The sequence below is a fragment of the Aulonocara stuartgranti genome, assembly GCF_965226115.1.
Source record: "Aulonocara stuartgranti genome assembly, chromosome: 13".
In the NCBI taxonomy this organism is placed as follows: Eukaryota; Metazoa; Chordata; class Actinopteri; order Cichliformes; family Cichlidae; genus Aulonocara; species Aulonocara stuartgranti.
Genome location: NC_138949.1, coordinates 7,921,201 through 7,939,366, shown reverse-complemented (window position 1 = coordinate 7,939,366; position 18,166 = coordinate 7,921,201). Strand labels below are relative to the sequence as shown.

The following is an 18,166-nucleotide window of genomic DNA, read 5'->3' as shown; positions in this document are numbered from 1 at the left end:
GGAGGAAATGCGTTTTGATCATCCTCATCTTCATTTCCAACATGATATTCTTATTCTTGGACTCTACTAGAGTAGCTTTGCACAATTCACAGTTCAAAAAAATGCTTCTTTATCTTACACAGAGCCCCTCTTTTTCTCCTCTGCCTGAAAAACAAGGGTTTTGGCTTTTTTGCCTTTAAGCTAACTTTACTCATATTGGTTAATATTAAAAAGACTTGCTATTAATGATCAAGGCTTTTTTAATATCATGGATTGGGTGTTCTTTTTATTTATGCTTTTTCTGGGGTCTATGATGGATAATTTGGAATTAAAATTGCATATATTTGTGCTTATTATTTTGTTTATTTATTACAGAGGAAAAAACATGACACTCTTCCTCACCACTTCATCCAACCATGTCCTTCAGGACTCATTTTAAGCTGCGTACAGAAGGATTCAATCAGTCGGCAGAACACACGCATGCATCTGCTCCAGTGGCAATGAATGAAAACATCTGGCTGTGTTACTATGCATACTGAAATAGGAAAAAAAACCTAAGATGAATGAGTCAGCGCTCTGAGCTGGATGTCTTTCTGAAATACAACTCTCCTGGTCTTCATGTGAAATGTCTTTACTTGCTCAAATTTGATCTTGTAAAAGTCGATCATAAAACTTATGGAAGAGTGTCAAATTTTATTGCGATCTAGATCAAACTCATTTTAGATATTTGTTTCTATGTGCTGCGTGTGTTATTTGTTATTCAGATGTGAAGTTTAAAAAAGTTTAGCTAAGTCTTCATTTAACAAATGTTATTTCTGGGGTTTTGTTTTGCTTGCTAATCGTCGATACTGTGACGGTGTGTCACTGCACAGATCCTCCAGGGAAAATGTTTTTGCTTTTTCACATTTTGACTGTTGTGATTCATTATTTCTACTTTTCCATCTTTCACATGTTTCATTATCCAACACACACATTATTCTCTCCCACTGTGCTCCTACTTTTTAATTCTTTGAAAAAAACATTTAATCTTCACAGTACTGCCAAAGTGCACCAATACATTGTGAAGTGCACATAGAGTCTGGATTTCCATTTCTCATACAGTACCGAGCAAAAGTCTTGAACCACCCCCTCATTTTTTTTGTATTTTGCCAGGTCAGTCTGTGTTAACGGTGTTATTAACTGCATTCTTCAACTAAAGAAGTGAGAACAAATTATGTGGGGTTTTGCTTTTTTGCAATAGGCCGCAAGTAAATGTGTAAAGATACAATTTAAAATTGGTTCTTTGTTAAGTTTTCTGGTCCTTTCTGTGATTTAGGTGTGTGTTTATGTTTGAATGTTTCATAGATTAGTGTGAAGTGTCTTAACAGACAAAAACTGGTCAAATACAAGCCCTGGATTAAAAATCAGAAACACTTTAAAAAGCCTGGAGAGCTATTCCTTAATACCACTTTAAAAATTACAGGGAAGTCTGGATCCCTGGAAGCAAATAAAGAAATGAGGGATGGCTCAAGACTTTTGCACAGTGCCGTACATGTCACGTTCCCTGTTTTATAGCTCAGCTCAAACTGACACGTTCTCACTAACTGCTTCTCATTTTCTCCACAGTAAACTTTGACCACTTCCAGATTCTGCGGGCCATCGGGAAGGGGAGCTTTGGAAAGGTAATGTGGTCTCCAATTTTCATGCGACTTGTATATTCTTTGCCCTTAATTACCCACCACAGTCGTCATCTCTAAAGAATCAGAGCAAACTAAGCTAAATGTGCTGGGATTACACTTTAGTTCTCGTATGCTGCTTAACAGAGCCGTCCTTTTTTTGCTCATTTAATAACAGTTATAAATGCAGCTTATGTAATTATTTCTATAAAGTCAGAGGAGAGCCAATTTATATTTCATCTCACTCAATCTATTGGGAATTTTGACCCCACGTCTCAATTTAATTACAGAGTAGCACAATTCTGCGGCTCTATTTGTCATCGCGCGGTTGGGCTGAATAGAGGCAGGAGGAGAACTTGGCGTGTGTGTGTGCACGCTGCATTTTGTGAAACTAAATTACCCACAGTTCTTTTCAACCTTGTCACAGGTGCCAATATCACCGTTGGTGGCCATTGTTGATAAAACAGTCATTTTGGATTAACTTGTGGGCCTTTTTTTTTGCCTCCTGCCGAAGAATTCCTTTGTGTACCAATTGAACGTCTGGATGAGACTTCAGTAATGAATTCAGGACTGTGTGTGTGTGTGTGTGTGTGTGTGTGTGTGTGTGTGGGCGGTCGTGCAGGCAGGCGGGCGTGTGTGTGTGAGATAAACTATTCCAATCTCTGGAGCCCCAATTGTGTATCTTCATTTTAAATCCCAAATATCACTGCTAATATTTGTTCATTATACTTGTGTCTGTGCACGCCTGTGCAAATTCTTTGCTCTCTACAAAAACACTTTTTCCCTCTAAAAACATGTCCCTCTGTAAGTCATTGCCCAATGCTGAATACATTACCATGTGAATTTATGTTAATTTTTACTTATTGCTTTGTTCCCTCGAGCTGCTGTCACTTCCCTTATGATACTGAAGTGGATCCGCAGTAAGCCGGGAAGCATTATCTTTTTAGAATAACAATTTACACTCACTCTAGTTTCTTTGAGATGAACGCCACATGTAAATAAGTTTCATTCACATTGTCGGCTTTAAAATTCAAACTTAAAGAGTTTGTAAGTAAACTGGCTGAGATGAGACACGGACGATGCACCGGGTCCTCGTCTGAGCGCCGGCTTTCAGCTGTGCTGCATCTCTCCCCAGCCATGCACGCACAGACACTGTGCTACATTTACACAGTGAGACAGATGCTCACAGAGACGTCCAGATACATTTTGTCCTCGCTGGAGGTCATCTTGTGTGTGTTTTTTGGCCCACTGTGGCCTCACACCGAGCTCCTGCTGTTTTTTTGAACACTTTAACAGCACCAACCTTTAGCTTCCTGTTGAACACACTTAAGTGGGGGAGGTGTAGGAGGTAGTAAAACAGGTTTGGTTATCCTAATTTATAGTTGTCTTTATGTTAAGGATTAAAATAAAATTCACAAGAGAAAGGTGTTGGTGTGTGTGGTTGGGAAGAGAAGGGAGAAGCTAGAATGAAGCACAAACAGAGGGAGGTGTTTGCCTCTCGCTGTAGCGCTGTGAAACATGATCTGTATATTGCAGCTTGTGTAGGTGCTCCAAGAAAATGGGTTCATCGGCATGCAGCACTGTAGATGTGCACGTATGCACTCGAGAAAGAGAGAGAATGCTTGTGTTGCTGAGCTCGTTCTTGCACAGCGGGGAGATGTGAGGTAGGTTGGGGCTACCTCATAACTTCCTGCTGTGAGGCTGCCAGAGGGGAAAAAGAGGAAACCGCGTCCTTCTCCTGAAACGCTCATTTTCCTCTGCTCACTTTTCATCTTTACAAGCCCAGCACTTGGGTGTGTATCTTCTTGCAGCAGGCCTCTCAGTCTCACTCTTGTTTTATAAGAGCTCCTCCTTGTGTTATCTAGCTTAAAAGCTTGTGCAGACACCACTTTGACTCTTACTACAGAAGACGTGCTCTGCCCCTGACTAAGCACCGCAAGGACTCATATCGCACTCTGGGACTTAAAGTGCCCTAATTGACAGCTGACAGATGCGCGGTGAAACCTTTACCTTCAGTCACCAGTTTAAAAAAATAAAAAAAAATGCACAGGGAGGCATGCCTGCTGGCAGCCAAAGATCCTGCATCAAAATTCTCCGAGCGTAGCCGCTGCTACAACTGCAGTCTGAAAATGTAAGCTGATCCTGGCATAATGACAGCGTGGGTTTGGGTGTTACAGTTTGTACCTGAAAAGTCTAATTTGTGCCTGAGTACAGGAGTACAAATAAAAGCTTGGGTCCAGAACTGAATTAGAGATAATGTAGGGCTGTTTTAGGTCCGAGCCGCTAACCTGACAAAAACGCAACACAACTGCTGGTAAGTGCGTGTTGTTTAAAACAGTTAGATAGTTGGAGTAGCAGGTCAGTGCTTTTAAAGGTTTATCAGAAGCCAAAACATTTTATAGGTGTGAAATATAGGACTGTGCAAAAGTTTGAGCCACACCTTATTTCTTTTTAACTTGCTGGGTAATGGGAAATGGGTGCATCAGTTTAAATTTGGAAAACGTACATGAAAATACACTATAAAAGGCAAAAACAGAGTTTACATAATGAGCTTGAGAGTCAATATTAGGTATGAGCATCTTTATCTTCAGCACACCCTGAGCTCTCTTAGGCACCTTTCTTTGGAATTCCTTTAAGTAGTCTTCAGGAATACTTCTCCGGGCTTCTTTAAGGACATTCAGAGCTCTTCTTTCGATATTAGCTGCCTTTTTGTTCTATTCTCTGCCAAGATGATGCCACACGGCTCAGGTCAGTCCATGAATGATGGTGTTTTGTTGTGTTTAGTAAGCTGCTGCCAGTCAGACGCTTTCCAGATGGTATTGCATGGTGCATCAAAGTCTGGTGGTACTTTTCTGAGTTCATAATTCCATCAATTCTGACAAAATCCCCAACACCCTGGCTGAAATGCAGACCCAAACTATGACAGAGCTGTACAGTACAGAGCTTTACAGGTGGTTGTAGACATATTACCAGCAATTTGAACCAGAAATGTCAAATTTTGACCTGCTGCCACTGATTTTAGTCCAGTTCTTGTGTAATTTGGCATCTCTCAGCCTTTTCTCCCTGTTTCCCTTCCTTGATGATGGCTTCTTGACAGCCACCCTTCACTGATACCATGAGATGAGGCTTTGGTGAACACTAGATGGATCAACTGAAGGACCAGGTGCATCTTTCAGGTCCTGTGTCAGGTGTTTGCTATAACTTTCAAGTACTGTTCCTCTGGTGTACATAGATTTTTCGGCCTGTCCTCTTTTTTTTCTGTGCCCTACTTGTCCAGGCCAAAGAAATGGGAAGAAATGGTGTGTTTTGTGACAGGGTGCTAGTAACAAAATCACTAACAATACAATTTAAAATTGGTTCTTTGCTAAGTTGTGTGCTTTGTAAGTGGTTTTCAAAAGGAAACCAAAAATTTTGCTCTGGAAGTGATCAGTACAAGGACTTGACTGAAAATGGGTGAAAAAGCAGTCAATGTCCAAAGAAAAACTTTAAATAACCTTCAGAAAGTCTAAAGAAATGTTGCTCAAGAAGATCATCTGGCTCAGTACAGGCAAAATATAAAGAACTGAGGAGAGGCTCAAGACTTATTCACAGATAATCAATTAAGTTAATCAAGCTTCATCTGGAAGCAGCCTCCTGGCTGTAAGAGCTTCTTGTTTTTGTCTCATTAACTGTCTGGTGCCGTTCACAGTAGTCTGCTGTGACGGGGACTTCGAGGACTAATGTTACAGGGAAATCATTAGGAAAGTGCTTTGGACTGAGCTTTACTGAAAGCTCTGTTTCCCCCCTATTGGAGTGCTCCACCACCTCCACCCCCCCTCCTCCTCCTATTCCTTCTTTTTAAACGTCAGTGCAGGTACCGTCTCCCTCCCTCCCATCCCTGGCTTTTTGTTACATAATGCCTAGTGGCTGTGCTCACTATTCAATTCAAGTTGGTTTAAGAGAGATGGTAGTTTTAAAAAAACACAAAAACAAGCTGTTTTGGTAAAGTATAGATATATAAATATACAGGATTATTAAAGATAAAATATGGCGTTAATTTTGTTTGAGTTCCTATCATGACGGCTAGGCCTGTTGGGCCATATGAGTCCTAAGAGTAAGAATAATTTCCTGCTCTCTCTTTTCCTCTCTAACTTTTCCCTGTGTGCATCAGACTTTCGCCCCCCTCTTCTTTGTCACTCCAATGTTCTCAGCTCAGGCTGCATAGGAAGCTGGCATTTCTCTTGCTGGGCTTATTAAAGCCTGTGCTTTAGAGCTCTGGAGGGGGGCTAACACTCGAGGGGGACATGACAGTCATTGGCAGTGACAGCAGTTTAGTGACAGCTTCCTAATGTCAACAGTCACATGGACAGGTAAACATCTAAACAGATAGAACAGAGGTGGATGGAGAGAGACAGGGAAGGTCAGAAGCTGTGGATGAACTCAGCCGGCGGTTCCTGCGTCTTCTTTCCCTGTGCCGTGCAGATGCTTCAGTGGGAATAAAGCCTCATTAGGATGGAAATGGGAAGGCAGACGAACAGAGACAGCTGCTGGAAATGAGTGGGAGTAAAAACGAGATGGAGATGAGGGAAACTGACACCGCAAGAGGCTGTGACACTCATCATATCTATGGAAAGGTCAGGAGGTGATCAAGCCTTCAACGTTTTCAACTTTTTTCTGTATTTTTAAACCTCCGTTGGGCTCCCAGACGGCCAATCAGTCCTCCTGTCTCTAAAGACTGACAGTAGCTGCTTTTTACTTCTCATCCCTCCCTTCTTTGCACCTCTCAAAACCAACTCTCATCTTTACTTAGATGAAAGTTGGTTTTGCAGAGTTCATCTTGCAGCTCAGCCACAGCATAGCCCTCGGCAACCAATTAGCCTAGAAATGCGCGCTCTTCCATTACACTACACCTCTATAGGTTTCACCGAGTAAACCTACACTGCACAGCAACATAAAGAAGAAGAAGACGGGGCCATATGGTTGGAATAGCTGCTTTAACATACCACGCAGAGAGCTTGATATTCCCTGGTTTATTTATTTCAACGGTATGATTTCAACCATATTTTTTTTATCTACAAGAAATGGACCAGCAGATTGTGAAATCCAAAAAAGAAAAAATAGGCCATTTGGAGGCGTTAATATTAACATTCCTGCCAACAAAATATAACTTATAGGGTAGAAAATGAGAATGGCAGCATTGCTGCGAGCCAGAAAGCTGTCATGACCTCTAAATTCTCCGCTGGAGCCTGAATCTTATTTCATCACCGCCCAACTTTGCCAAAGTGTGCCTTCGTACATAGACGTATTAATCATCAGGGTATTCTGGGTATTGCTGCATTTCTACTAATAATAGGGTTAAATTCTTGGTTGTCTTCATTATCATTCCAACCACTCTTCCCCAGAGAATAACACAAGTATCAGTATTCTCATGTACAGCATCATTATGTACCTTCTACAAACAGGAGAGAGAGCTTTGTTCCACCTCCACATTTTTTTGATATCTGTGCAGAAGCATGGAGAATGGATTTCAAAACTGTGACAGTAGCCAGCGTTTTTCTTCAGATAAGGTTACATTTTCTGATTAAAACTGATAAGAATCTGCGATCAAATAATTCTCATTTGACATTAAAAGGTCAGATAAGTTTTTCCGTCTGCCTGCAAACTTTGTGTCCTTTGATCAGCGATGCCGTGCCCTCAGGCTGGACCTCAGGAAAGATAAGAGTCTTTAAGATATTTATGTCTTTGCAACCTTTGAAGATACTATAAATTGAAATTTTAGGTGTGAGTGCCTTCAGTATGACAAAATTAAGTAACAAAACCATCCAAAAGAAGGGTGTGAAGCTGACTTTGTAGTTAAAGGAGTTATAGGGGTTGATTTTCTTAGTCTTTGGATGCGCTCAACCACATTTACCAGAACAAAGTGATCTGAAATTGATTTAAAACTTTCCATATTTAGAGTTGACTAACTGCTTATTCCAAACTACCAGTACCTGATGAGATATGAACTGATACTTTGTGTCGTCATTGCAAAACTGTTGAGTTGTTTGCCACAGAGTTTAGTGTAACAGAGTAACTCTGTACTGCTCTTTATTTTTAGGGGGAAGTTGGCAGCACAGTAACTGCAGCTTCATTAGCTGATGCTGTGTCCCATTTGTCAAATGTAGTGGTTAGTCATCATCCTAAAGGCTATTTGTCTTTGTCAGCTTGGAGATAAGAATGAAATAACAAGTCTGCCAGCATGATGTTTGCATACTGCTTATGTGCTGTAGTAAGAGCAGAAAGCCTGCCAGTTAACGTAGGCAGGGCTTACCAACACAAATCAATCAATCAATGCCTTTGTGAAAGCTGTAATACTGACGGGTCAGTCAGCGGTCGGTCTCACAAGGGAATGAATGTGGAACTAAGTTACTTTTGCCCAGAGAAGGACACCTCAGCTAGAGAGAGGACTGGAGCTGTGACCAGTCAGGATTATGATGATGTCAAATACCTGTAGTTAACAAAGGTAGCAAACTAGGTATATCGCACATTCTCAGTGAAAACAGCGATCAGTTTTACATCTTACAGACTCACTTTTAATAAAAGTCCAAATTCTCCTTTGCTGGATTATTGTTGGTATTACTTTCATAATAACAAAAGCATTCCTTTATTGACTTTTCAGGATTAATCCATTATTTTTGGCAGTGGTGTGAGTGGAAAAGCATTGAAAAGCACCTTTTTTTTTCTTTTCTTTTTTTGTTTGTTTTTCAGTTACGGGCTTGCCCAAACTTAATCTGGTCTTTAAGTCTGACATCATTGGTCGTTTCAGGGTCCAAACTTCGCTTCAGATCCCAAAGTCAAACGAACACTGCGGCATCACTGAGCGTTAAAAGCTGTCTAAATTCTTTCATCTTTAATCAAGTGATCGGTGTGGCTGCTTTATCAGGTGTAACAATTAAGTTTAACATTGAACAGCGGTAATAAAAACAGAGAAAGGCCAACAGTGATCACTGACTTCTTTTTAGGGGCTTGTTCAGATTAAATACAGCAAGATACAAAGCATTAAAAAAATGTTAAAAACACAACGGCCTTAATAAACGCAGAGTAGTTTGGACCCGAAAGTCACTTAAAGAACGGATAGTGACTGCTGGCTTAATTGATATTTAAATTTCCTGAACAGTGGCATCAGCTCCAAACTGACATGGCCAAAATGTCAAGTGTGAACTCCACCAAATATGTTCGTACGGACGTAGCCGCCGAGAATGAAAAATTAAGCCAAAGGCGAAGTGCCTGTGTTTATTTATTTTAAACTCCCAGCAGAGGGAAACTTCTCTGGTTGCAAAGCACTAGAGAAGTCTTTTGGAAACTGCCTTCAGCTCTCTTGCCCTGTCCACATTTTCCCGATGAGTTTATGGGCTCAGTCACTAGTTTGAGGTCATGATGAATAAATTATGAAGTACATTTTGTAACTAAAGGTCATCATTAGAAAAGCCAGGAAGGACAGCTATTCAGGGTATGGCCAAGCTTCAGGCTTATAAGGGGACTTAACAGTGGATGACATCACGATGGCTACGTCCATGTTTTATATAAAGTGTATGTTTCTTGTTTTTGTGATATATAACAAGATAGCAGATGGCAAACTGCGAGTTATATCATGTTGATGAATATGTATGAGATATTTCCACTCTTAATGGAGCACTCAGCTACACCTCAAACAGCTTCAGTAAACCTATAGTGGAGATGAGCCTTCAGGCCCTTTTTGTGCATCTTTGGTCTCCATTACCTTCTTTGATGCATGTAATCCTCATTATGTGGTCCTTACATTTCCTCGCCTTCATACACGAACGGCTTCAAACGTCTGTTTTATATAAACTAGAGGAAAGCACAGACAGGCAAGTGTGTCTTTACAATTTTTGTATTAGTTTATCATTGTGTATGTAAAGTGTTTCTTAGTTTAGTGCATTCAGCACAGATCCTCTTTTATTTTTTCCTCTCTCGTTTCTGAGAGGACAACCGGTGTTTCACTTTAATGTGACAAATCCAGATTAAATGCATCCACAGCTTTTGTCTGTGTTTCTGTAAAATCTTGTGCTTTCATTTCTTTGTTAAATTTATTCTGTCATAGCAGTCCCATGGATATGGCTCATGACGAGAACTGAAAGATTAATTAGTTTGGCAGTCAACAGTACTTTAATCTTTCTACATTAAATCACTATAGAACCACACTGATTTGCTTGTTTGCAATTTCCTGTCGCAAAGAGGCAGCGGCTGCTGTCTGTCAGCGCTTCAGAACATCTTAGAACCAACAGTTAGCTGGTCTGTACATTAGTAAAATAGGGCATGTATTAGGGTTGGGCGATATGTAAAAATATTCCAACTGACAATCGTCAGTCCAATAATCAACAAGACCTTTTGATGGGCGGACTGATTCATGCATTTACAACACAGAAGAAGTCCAAACATGGACGAACTACTTGCAAAAACAAAAATAAAGTTGCCAGTTTGGGATTTCTTTGGCTTTAAACCGGATGAAAGAGGTTTAAAGGAGCATGTTTAAACCGGATGAAACCTAAGAACGTAACCAAAGTGGTGTGCCGCTTATGCAGACGTATAGTGCGAGCACGACTATCTTGCATGAGCATTTTATCTGTCCATGTACAAATGCTTTTTTCTGAACATAGGCTACTGCCTTTTTTTCTTTCTGTTGTGAGTTTGAGTAAATGAAGCGCTACATTTGGGCGCACTGTGAGCTGGGTGCATTTGCTCGCAGATGAAAAAGGCTGCTGTTAAAACAGCGCTCCTATTATTATTATTTTTTCTGTTGACTGCTTCTATTAGCTCCATCGTTATTAGCAAACTTACTCATGGGCAAAGAAATAAATAAATCGTCCTTGTACAAACGATGGACGATAGGCTCAGCCTAATCTGCATTGTTATTTTCATCTTTGTTCATCAGATTTTTTAAAATTTAAAAGTGACACACTTGATAAATATCAGTCACTTGCAGTCAATTCCATCTTATATGTTGATATGAAGATATCATTCAACACAGCCAGTTGTGACCGATACCAACATTCAACCAATATGTTGGTTTATTCCTAAATGATAAATGGGACTGAAAAAAAGTAGTGAAACCAACTGGTTGACTGGTCATGTACATCCTTTATCTACTGTCACTGTAGCCACAGCGCCAAAAGTTCACTGACTCGAGCTAGTCAGATATGCAGAACGTGCCCTTAAACGATGAACTGAACTTTTGAGGTGTTAGTCAGACAAATAGGGCTTTTGAAGATAGCACTGCATGTTGAAAAGTTAATACATTTCTGTAGAGTTTTGTAAATGATGCCTAAAGCAAATCATTTCCTTTGGAGAGCGAAGCGCTCAGTCTGCTAGAATAATGTGTTGTTATGCAGGTGTGCTTGTGCTGCAAGTGCCATCATTTATATGTATTTATATCTGTACTTGAGACTGTTCTTATACTAGAGAAGAAAATGTATCCCTCTTTCTTTTCTTTTTCTTTTTTTTTTGCTCGTATCACATAGCTTCATTTTGCACAGCTAAGCCTCAGAGAAGTCCGGTATTAATGGTCATGCCTGCCGTCTTCTCGCAGCTGAGCAAATGGATGGCCGAGCTCAGTAAGCACGTTCATTTCCTGCAGGCTGACAGCAGCCGCTGTGGAGCAGGAGACATCCAGTGGAATGAACCAAATGAAAGTGCAAATTATTCTTTCTTCTCCCAGGATGACATGTTTATCCGACCCTGAAACTGTGTTTTCCTCTCTCGACTCACTCAAAGCACTCTTACCAGAATGAAACGTGGGTGAGAGGAGCGTGTTTGGTGCAAGGGAGTGGGCGCATTTGCACGTTTCCGGGTTACCCTTTACTTAGGCACGTCTTTCTAAATCATTCTTACCAACAACAGGCATGAGCTGAACGTTAACCTGAGGCAATGGAGAATGCACAGTACATTTCTGGAGAACTTAATAGAAAAGACACGGGCTGCCCTCCTTCTCTTCCCCCCCGTCATCCCTCTCTGGACCAGTGGCCCTCTTGTCCATGTTTCCCTCTCTGTCCATGTTTCACCCGTGTGCCTCAGTTAGAGGCTTCTGGCCGACTTGGCACTTACCTGACCTAGAAAACACAAAATCTGCAGCTTCCTGACTGAGCCCACTAAATTTAACACCCAACCTTTTTCTCCTCGCTGCAAGCCTTGTAGTCCCTGGAGCTTTAGGCCTTCTGACAGCAATTGATAGGACTGCTAACTATAGCAGAACAGTGGAGAGGACGAGGCGGTGGAGGAAGGTGGATCGAGGTGGATCGAAAAGGTAAACAACATACAGCCATCAGTGGGATTTAACAGGGACGCTCTGCTTTGAAGCGCAACATGAAAGGGCTTTTTTGTTACCAAGTGATATGTTCAGCTAATAAGCATTTAATAAGTGCATGTGTTCAAGGAGTGCGTAACACTGAGATTAACCAGAGGGAGGCCTGGGTAGAAAAGAGCCGGAGGCTGAGGCAGATGGTTGGGGTGCAGAGCTAGATCAGTATTTTTTCTTTTCTTTTTTTTTTTTTTTTTACATATGAAAGATTTAGAGTGGAAGAAGGCAGATTTGGATTTATATACTGAGATATAAACTCAGAGTTTTAGCCTGCAAAATCACAGAGAGAGTGGCTGCAGGTCAGTCTCCTCTGAAATGTTTAGGGACTGATTTCATCAATATATTAGTTGATACAAAAAAAGGTGAAAGAGTGGTAGTCTGTCTCAAGACCTCGTATCTTATTATTAGGGTTTAATAATGTTATTATTGCTATCCTACACTAAAAGGTCATTCGTGGTTCTTGATCTAGCCGTTGGCAATTAATTTTCCCAAATGGCCACATGAGAAACTAGGACTGTTGTGAAGGGCTGCAAAACTAAGCTTATAAAGAAATAGAAGTGAATATTGTGCAGAAACGAGTTGGCTTAGTGACCTTCCACAACTGGGACTGTTGTGGAGGGCCATAACTTTCCCAGTAACCATCAGTCAATCTGAATAATATACAGTATATTTGTGGGTTACAAAGATTAGTTTCATTGCTCTACTAATAGAAGTGCATTGGGCCAGCACGTGCAGTACAAGGACCTGAAACTGAATAGAATTCAGCCCTTATTAAATGTGTCTTTTGCTTTTTAAATTGTTCTTTCCAGCAAGTTTAGTTTTCTGCTGTTTGTCCTAATGAGCACTCTCTTCTTTATAAATTCAGTTCAGTATAATGCATAAAAGAATCCATAAAATGGTAAAAATATATGTTTTGAGAGATTGTCTCCCATTTGCGGTTAGCGGTGTCATCTACAACAGATGGTGAACTATAAAACAACAAGAATAAAATTTCTACAGTTTGTTTTTAGTTCAAGCTCTTAAGTTGATATGAATTCATGGGTCTGGGCGTATGAAGCATATTTAAACATAATAAAACCATCGCCAGTGCCAATATGAGAGCCAACCACTCTGAATTACTTTTACTCTTATACTTTAATGCAGCGTGTAAGATTTTATGATGCTAACTGAAAGCATTTAGCGTCTTATAAAGCATCTGCTTTATCACCCTTATTGATGATAGTTTACAAAATGAACATCATGACCTCCAAATAGCGACTGAGACCATAAACTCATCAAGAGAGCATTTTCTGAGGTCTGAGAACAAGAGAGCAGAGGTCTGTCTTAACATGGAGCTCGTTTTGCAACAGGACTTGGCCCAAGTTTAAGGTAATTCCGCACTGGCTTCACTTTTCAGACCCTGAAGATACGTCCATCTTTTATAGAAAGTTTATGGCCACCATAAATCATCTTGTAATGCCTGGGGGCACTGGTGCCAGGGTTTACAACCTCAGTCATGCTTTAGATTCACTTGTGTGTCCTTAAGCAATTCTCTTAAACTCTGAGCTTTGTGCTTATTATTAAGGCGCTCTGCCTTACTGTGATGTCTAATATATATATATTGTAAAAGCCATGAGTAATGGTACTACATGTGATGCGATCTCTTCTCGGTGATGGATGACACACATTATTAAAAGATAGTAATGAACTTCCTGATTTGCTATTTTAAGCATCGTTTGAGGCTCTTGCCAATAGACCTGTCAGTCTTCACTGTTTTCCACTCATCTTATTTCATAATTCTTTATTAAGTTAATAAGGAATAAGGGAATTGAAAAAGCTTCTCATGGTGTATTCGGCTCTTTAATACAACTGAACTTTTTTTTTTTTTGTATTTACCTCCTTGAGTGGAGACGTGCTAGGTTACATTCAGAAACCTTTCCCCCCTCCTTAGCTCAACTAAATCCAGCGCTTTTCACTCCAGAGACTGAATCTTATATTCTTTTTTTTTTACTGTGAATTCTCCAGTGCCCCGTGGAATCATTATCCAGTGACCTCCTGAATTAACATCCTCCACCCGTTCGGCAGCTGAGGTTAGAGCTGGACAGATCATCTCAGTGGAATATATAATTAGTCTCATGATCTGTAGATGGGTCGTACCAGCAGATAGGTCATATTGAGTCCCAGTGGAATTTTTCCCAGCAAATTTAGGGAGGCTGCGTTGTTTAAATAGAAACCTGAATCGTGGTTTCGTTCACATTTGAACGCTTGAGACACTGTAATACACAGCAGCTGCTGCGCTGGCCTTTTCTTCTACGGCAATATTAATTACAGCATCCTTGAATAATCTCTTTCACTTGGCTCTGTGCAATGTGCACTCTGCTGAAAAATTAATGAATTTATGTTGCTTTTTTTTTTTTTAATGGATTACTTCTGGTTTTAAATCAGAGTTTACATGTAGCTGCTCCCTTCAGAAGCCCCACTGTTAATCTGTAATTGCTGCTCGTATCGCCTCATTAAGGATTCTCAAGTTTCTAGAACATATGGGTGAATAACTGAGCTGCCTTTATTTAGAGTGTTGGATGTTTTCATGTGCTGTTCAGTCATAGGTACGTGTCTCTTTGCTTGCCAGGCGCCCCTGGCTGACCCTACGGAGATCAACTCCAGGAAGCAGCCCGCCAAGCTCCTTGTTATTAGTGTCATTCGCCTCTCTTCGTCCTTATTAAATAATGATTGTGCTGCAAAAACACACACACACACACAAAAACAAAGTTGGTTTCATGCTCCAGAGCTCAAAACTATTAAAAGTGAGCATCTGAGCTGTTGTGATGCAAAGCATGGATTCTGTGAGGCAGAGACAGGCAGGTGCTCTCATCTGTGGCGCTACTCCTTGCCTTTAGATTCCCCCTGCATCCAATAGCTTCTAACAGCACATAGAGAAATATACGGAGAAACGGCGTGGTCCCTGAATTAATGCTTATTGTGTGTGTCTGTGCGCTCGTCTGGCCACCTCTAAAAAGCGCTCTGTAGGAGAGATAAACAGGTGCTATGTGCAGCTGGTGGTCAGAGATTACAGCCAGCGTTGTGACAGCATCTCACCCAGAGCCAGCGCCGCCGTCCTTCCCGCTGCTTGGAGACATGAAATCTGGAGCCGAGTCTAAACCCTGGACAGAGCTCATATGAACAGCTTTTTTTCTTTTCAGTTGTGTTTGCTCATTAACACTACCCTTCAAATCCCCTGGTGCACAAGACTAAAGCGGTCTCATAGCTGCACTGCTGAATTCAATAACACTCGGACTGTTTCTGTATGTTTGCGATCAGTAAATGCAGCTGGCTATTTGTCACTCCCATAACTTGCTGGGCTCAAAGGAAACACAATATAGAACAGTTTTCCATGTTGACAAATCCCAGTGAATTAACACAAATTGTCTGTGTATCCAAAAGCTCATATTGCTCGTAGCGTTTTCCACTGACAGATTTCCTCAGTAAATACTCGCCGCTTATAAACTCTATTTACTCACTTTTAGTGATGTTTGTTGTAAAGTACAATTCCTGCTGATGGGAATTTTGGTTTGTTTTTAAAGAAAATAAAATACATCATGACCTTTATTCAACTGGATTAAAAGGTCAAGTTCGTGAATGGTTTTCATCATACCTAAAGTTTTAGATCTGCACAAAATTTAATCAGGTGGTCCCTCAGGATCTGTCCTAGGTCCATTACTTTTTAATCTTTACATGCTGCCACTTGGTACTATCATGAGGAATCATCATATATCATTCATACACAGTTGATCTTACCCACTGTTCACAAATTAAGAAGCTGCGTTGCGTGTTGGATCTCTTGAAAGTTTTTAGAACGGAACAGAAATGAGGTGGAAATATTTGTTGTTGATCCACAAAGTCAAAGACAGAAGACGTATTCATGTTTATCATCTCGTTCTCTGAAACACAAGCAAGTCAGGAATCTCGGGACTATTTTGGACCGCTCAGTTTTTACAATCATATTAGTAAGGTCACCAGTGCCGCTTCCAGATCATTTGACTGATCACTGAATCCGATCTGAGGGTGTTTTCACTGCGGCCCTGTTGTTTTTGTTTGTTTTTTTTAAAGCTACCTGCTGACCTGAGGTCAGTTAAAGCTTCTTTCTTTGTTCCGTGTAATCTTGTTTTTTTATTGTTTTTATGTTCATTAAATTCAGTTGTTCCACAGTTTCCAACCACTGGCAATTGCTCGTGCGTCCACTAACTTCATTATACATGTTTGATATGAACATTCAACATAGTAACAGTGCATTTTTTAGACAGTAACTACAGAAAATGTAATAGATTGTAGGGCTGCTCGATTATGGCAAAAATGATAATCACGATTATTTTCACTGAAATTGAGATCTCGATTATTTGACGATATTTATTTAACAATAACAATGTATTGAATAATGACTTTAAAGATTGTCAAAAAATTATATAAAATAGTGTGCAAATACTGATAACAGTGCAAATGTTTGCAATATAAAAAATAAATGAAAAATGTAAACATCTATGTTTAGTGAACTTTGCAGTGTTGCTCTGTGGTGCAGCTACGACACCGTAGCAAAGTTTACACACTGTGTCTACTTGATCCACGTCTGACTCCGCAAACCCATAATGTTTCCACACCACTGAAGTTTTTTTTTACCTCTCTTTTCAACCAGCGGCAGTCACTCTCCTCTCCAAATAACTTCTGCTTAGCTTTCCGAGCTTCCCTCGGGTCCTCTTAATCAGCGGTCCCCGGACCGGTACCGGTCCGTGAGTCGTTTGGTACCGGGCCGCGAGAGTTGAGGCTCAGGTGTGAAATGTATAGTTTTCAGGGTTTTTATCAGTTTTCAGCGTTATTTTGTTATCATTTTTTATCATTTACTCGGTTTTCCTTGGTCTTTTCACGTGTGGTATGAATAAATTTTCTTTTTTTCGGTACTGGTACTAGTTTTATTTTGTTGTATTTATCCACGACACCTTAAAGGCCGGTCCATGAAAATATTGTCGGGCATAAACCGGTCCTTGGCGCAAAAAAGGTTGTGGACCGCTGCTCTGACACGTGTTCGAAATGCAGAGAGGTGCGCTCGATTTGCCACACGGAGCAGCGCGAGAGTAAAGCACGAGGGAGGGGCTAATAATCGGCTCAGTCATTTTTAATGATCGTTGAAAGCCCAGATCGTAATCGTGATTAAAATTCGATTAATTGAGCAGCCCTAATAGATTGAATTTAAAAATTAAACTCTAGACTCTCTAGAATTAGTTGGAAGTAGCAGACTGGGACTAAGAGCCATAGTGTTTGGGGAAGTCAATTATGTGACTGCTGCTGTAGGGAGCAACCCCAAAGGCACTTTTAATACAGATTGTGACAAAGTGGGTGAGAAGACCATTTGTCTACATTCTTAGTTAACATTCTTGTTTTGATTTAACCATATTTCACATGTAATCTGCAATAGGCAAACATCTACTATCCCGGGTTTGTTTATGTTCTGCACTTTTACAGATTATATAATATAACATCTTGGTTTAAATCAATTCATGCAAGTTTGTTAAGTTAACATGTTATTTATTTCAACTGTTAATTTGTATTGTTTGAACTTACCTTTACCTACCTGTCTTCCAGAAGCAAAAGGAGGAAATGTAGTTCTACTTCCTGCTTTATACCTTCTGGGTTCATCTGAGGTCACAGGAAGAGACCAAGGGCAGAAGGGGAAGAATTCTTATAATTTAATAAAGTTGATTTTAAAGGGTTTATAAAGAAATAGATTTAATGTTGTGATATGTATTGATTACACCAGAGTTTATGTTGCCAGTCAAGAGGAGTAGTAGAGGATGAATATAATCATGTTCATCTCACCTACCTACTGAATGGAATAGTCCAGAGGAGAAAGTGTTTGATTAAGGGGACTATTTAAGCAGACTAACTCAGGTGTTTCAGAAGAAGGGTTCAGGTCAGTGATTTACCGTTGATTTAAGTTCAGTTATGTTTATTTGAATTGAGTTAATTATAGAGTTGAGTTTCTTATTTGTTTCTTTGTAAATATTCTTGGGCCACAGAATGGTGAATAAATCACTTGCTACACTGGACAGCATCAGTCTCCTGCACTTCTTTGACCGCTTAAGTCGAGTCCTACCACACAGATTTTTATCATTTTATCTGAACGTCGATAGATTTAGCCGAACGGCATCATCAAAAACCCAGCAACATGTCT

General features: G+C 40.3%; 1 protein-coding gene across 4 annotated transcripts in view; it reads left to right on the top strand.

The window, feature by feature from the left end:
• The window catches only part of stk32c (serine/threonine kinase 32C), a 101,449-nt gene that overhangs the window by 42,943 nt on the left and 40,340 nt on the right, over positions 1-18,166 (top strand). For all 4 annotated transcript variants that reach the window (XM_082556401.1, XM_082556400.1, XM_082556403.1 and 1 more), the window contains one exon: positions 1,585-1,640. In XM_082556401.1, the coding sequence (XP_082412527.1) occupies positions 1,585-1,640 (56 nt within the window). The remainder of the gene's footprint in view (positions 1-1,584; positions 1,641-18,166) is intronic.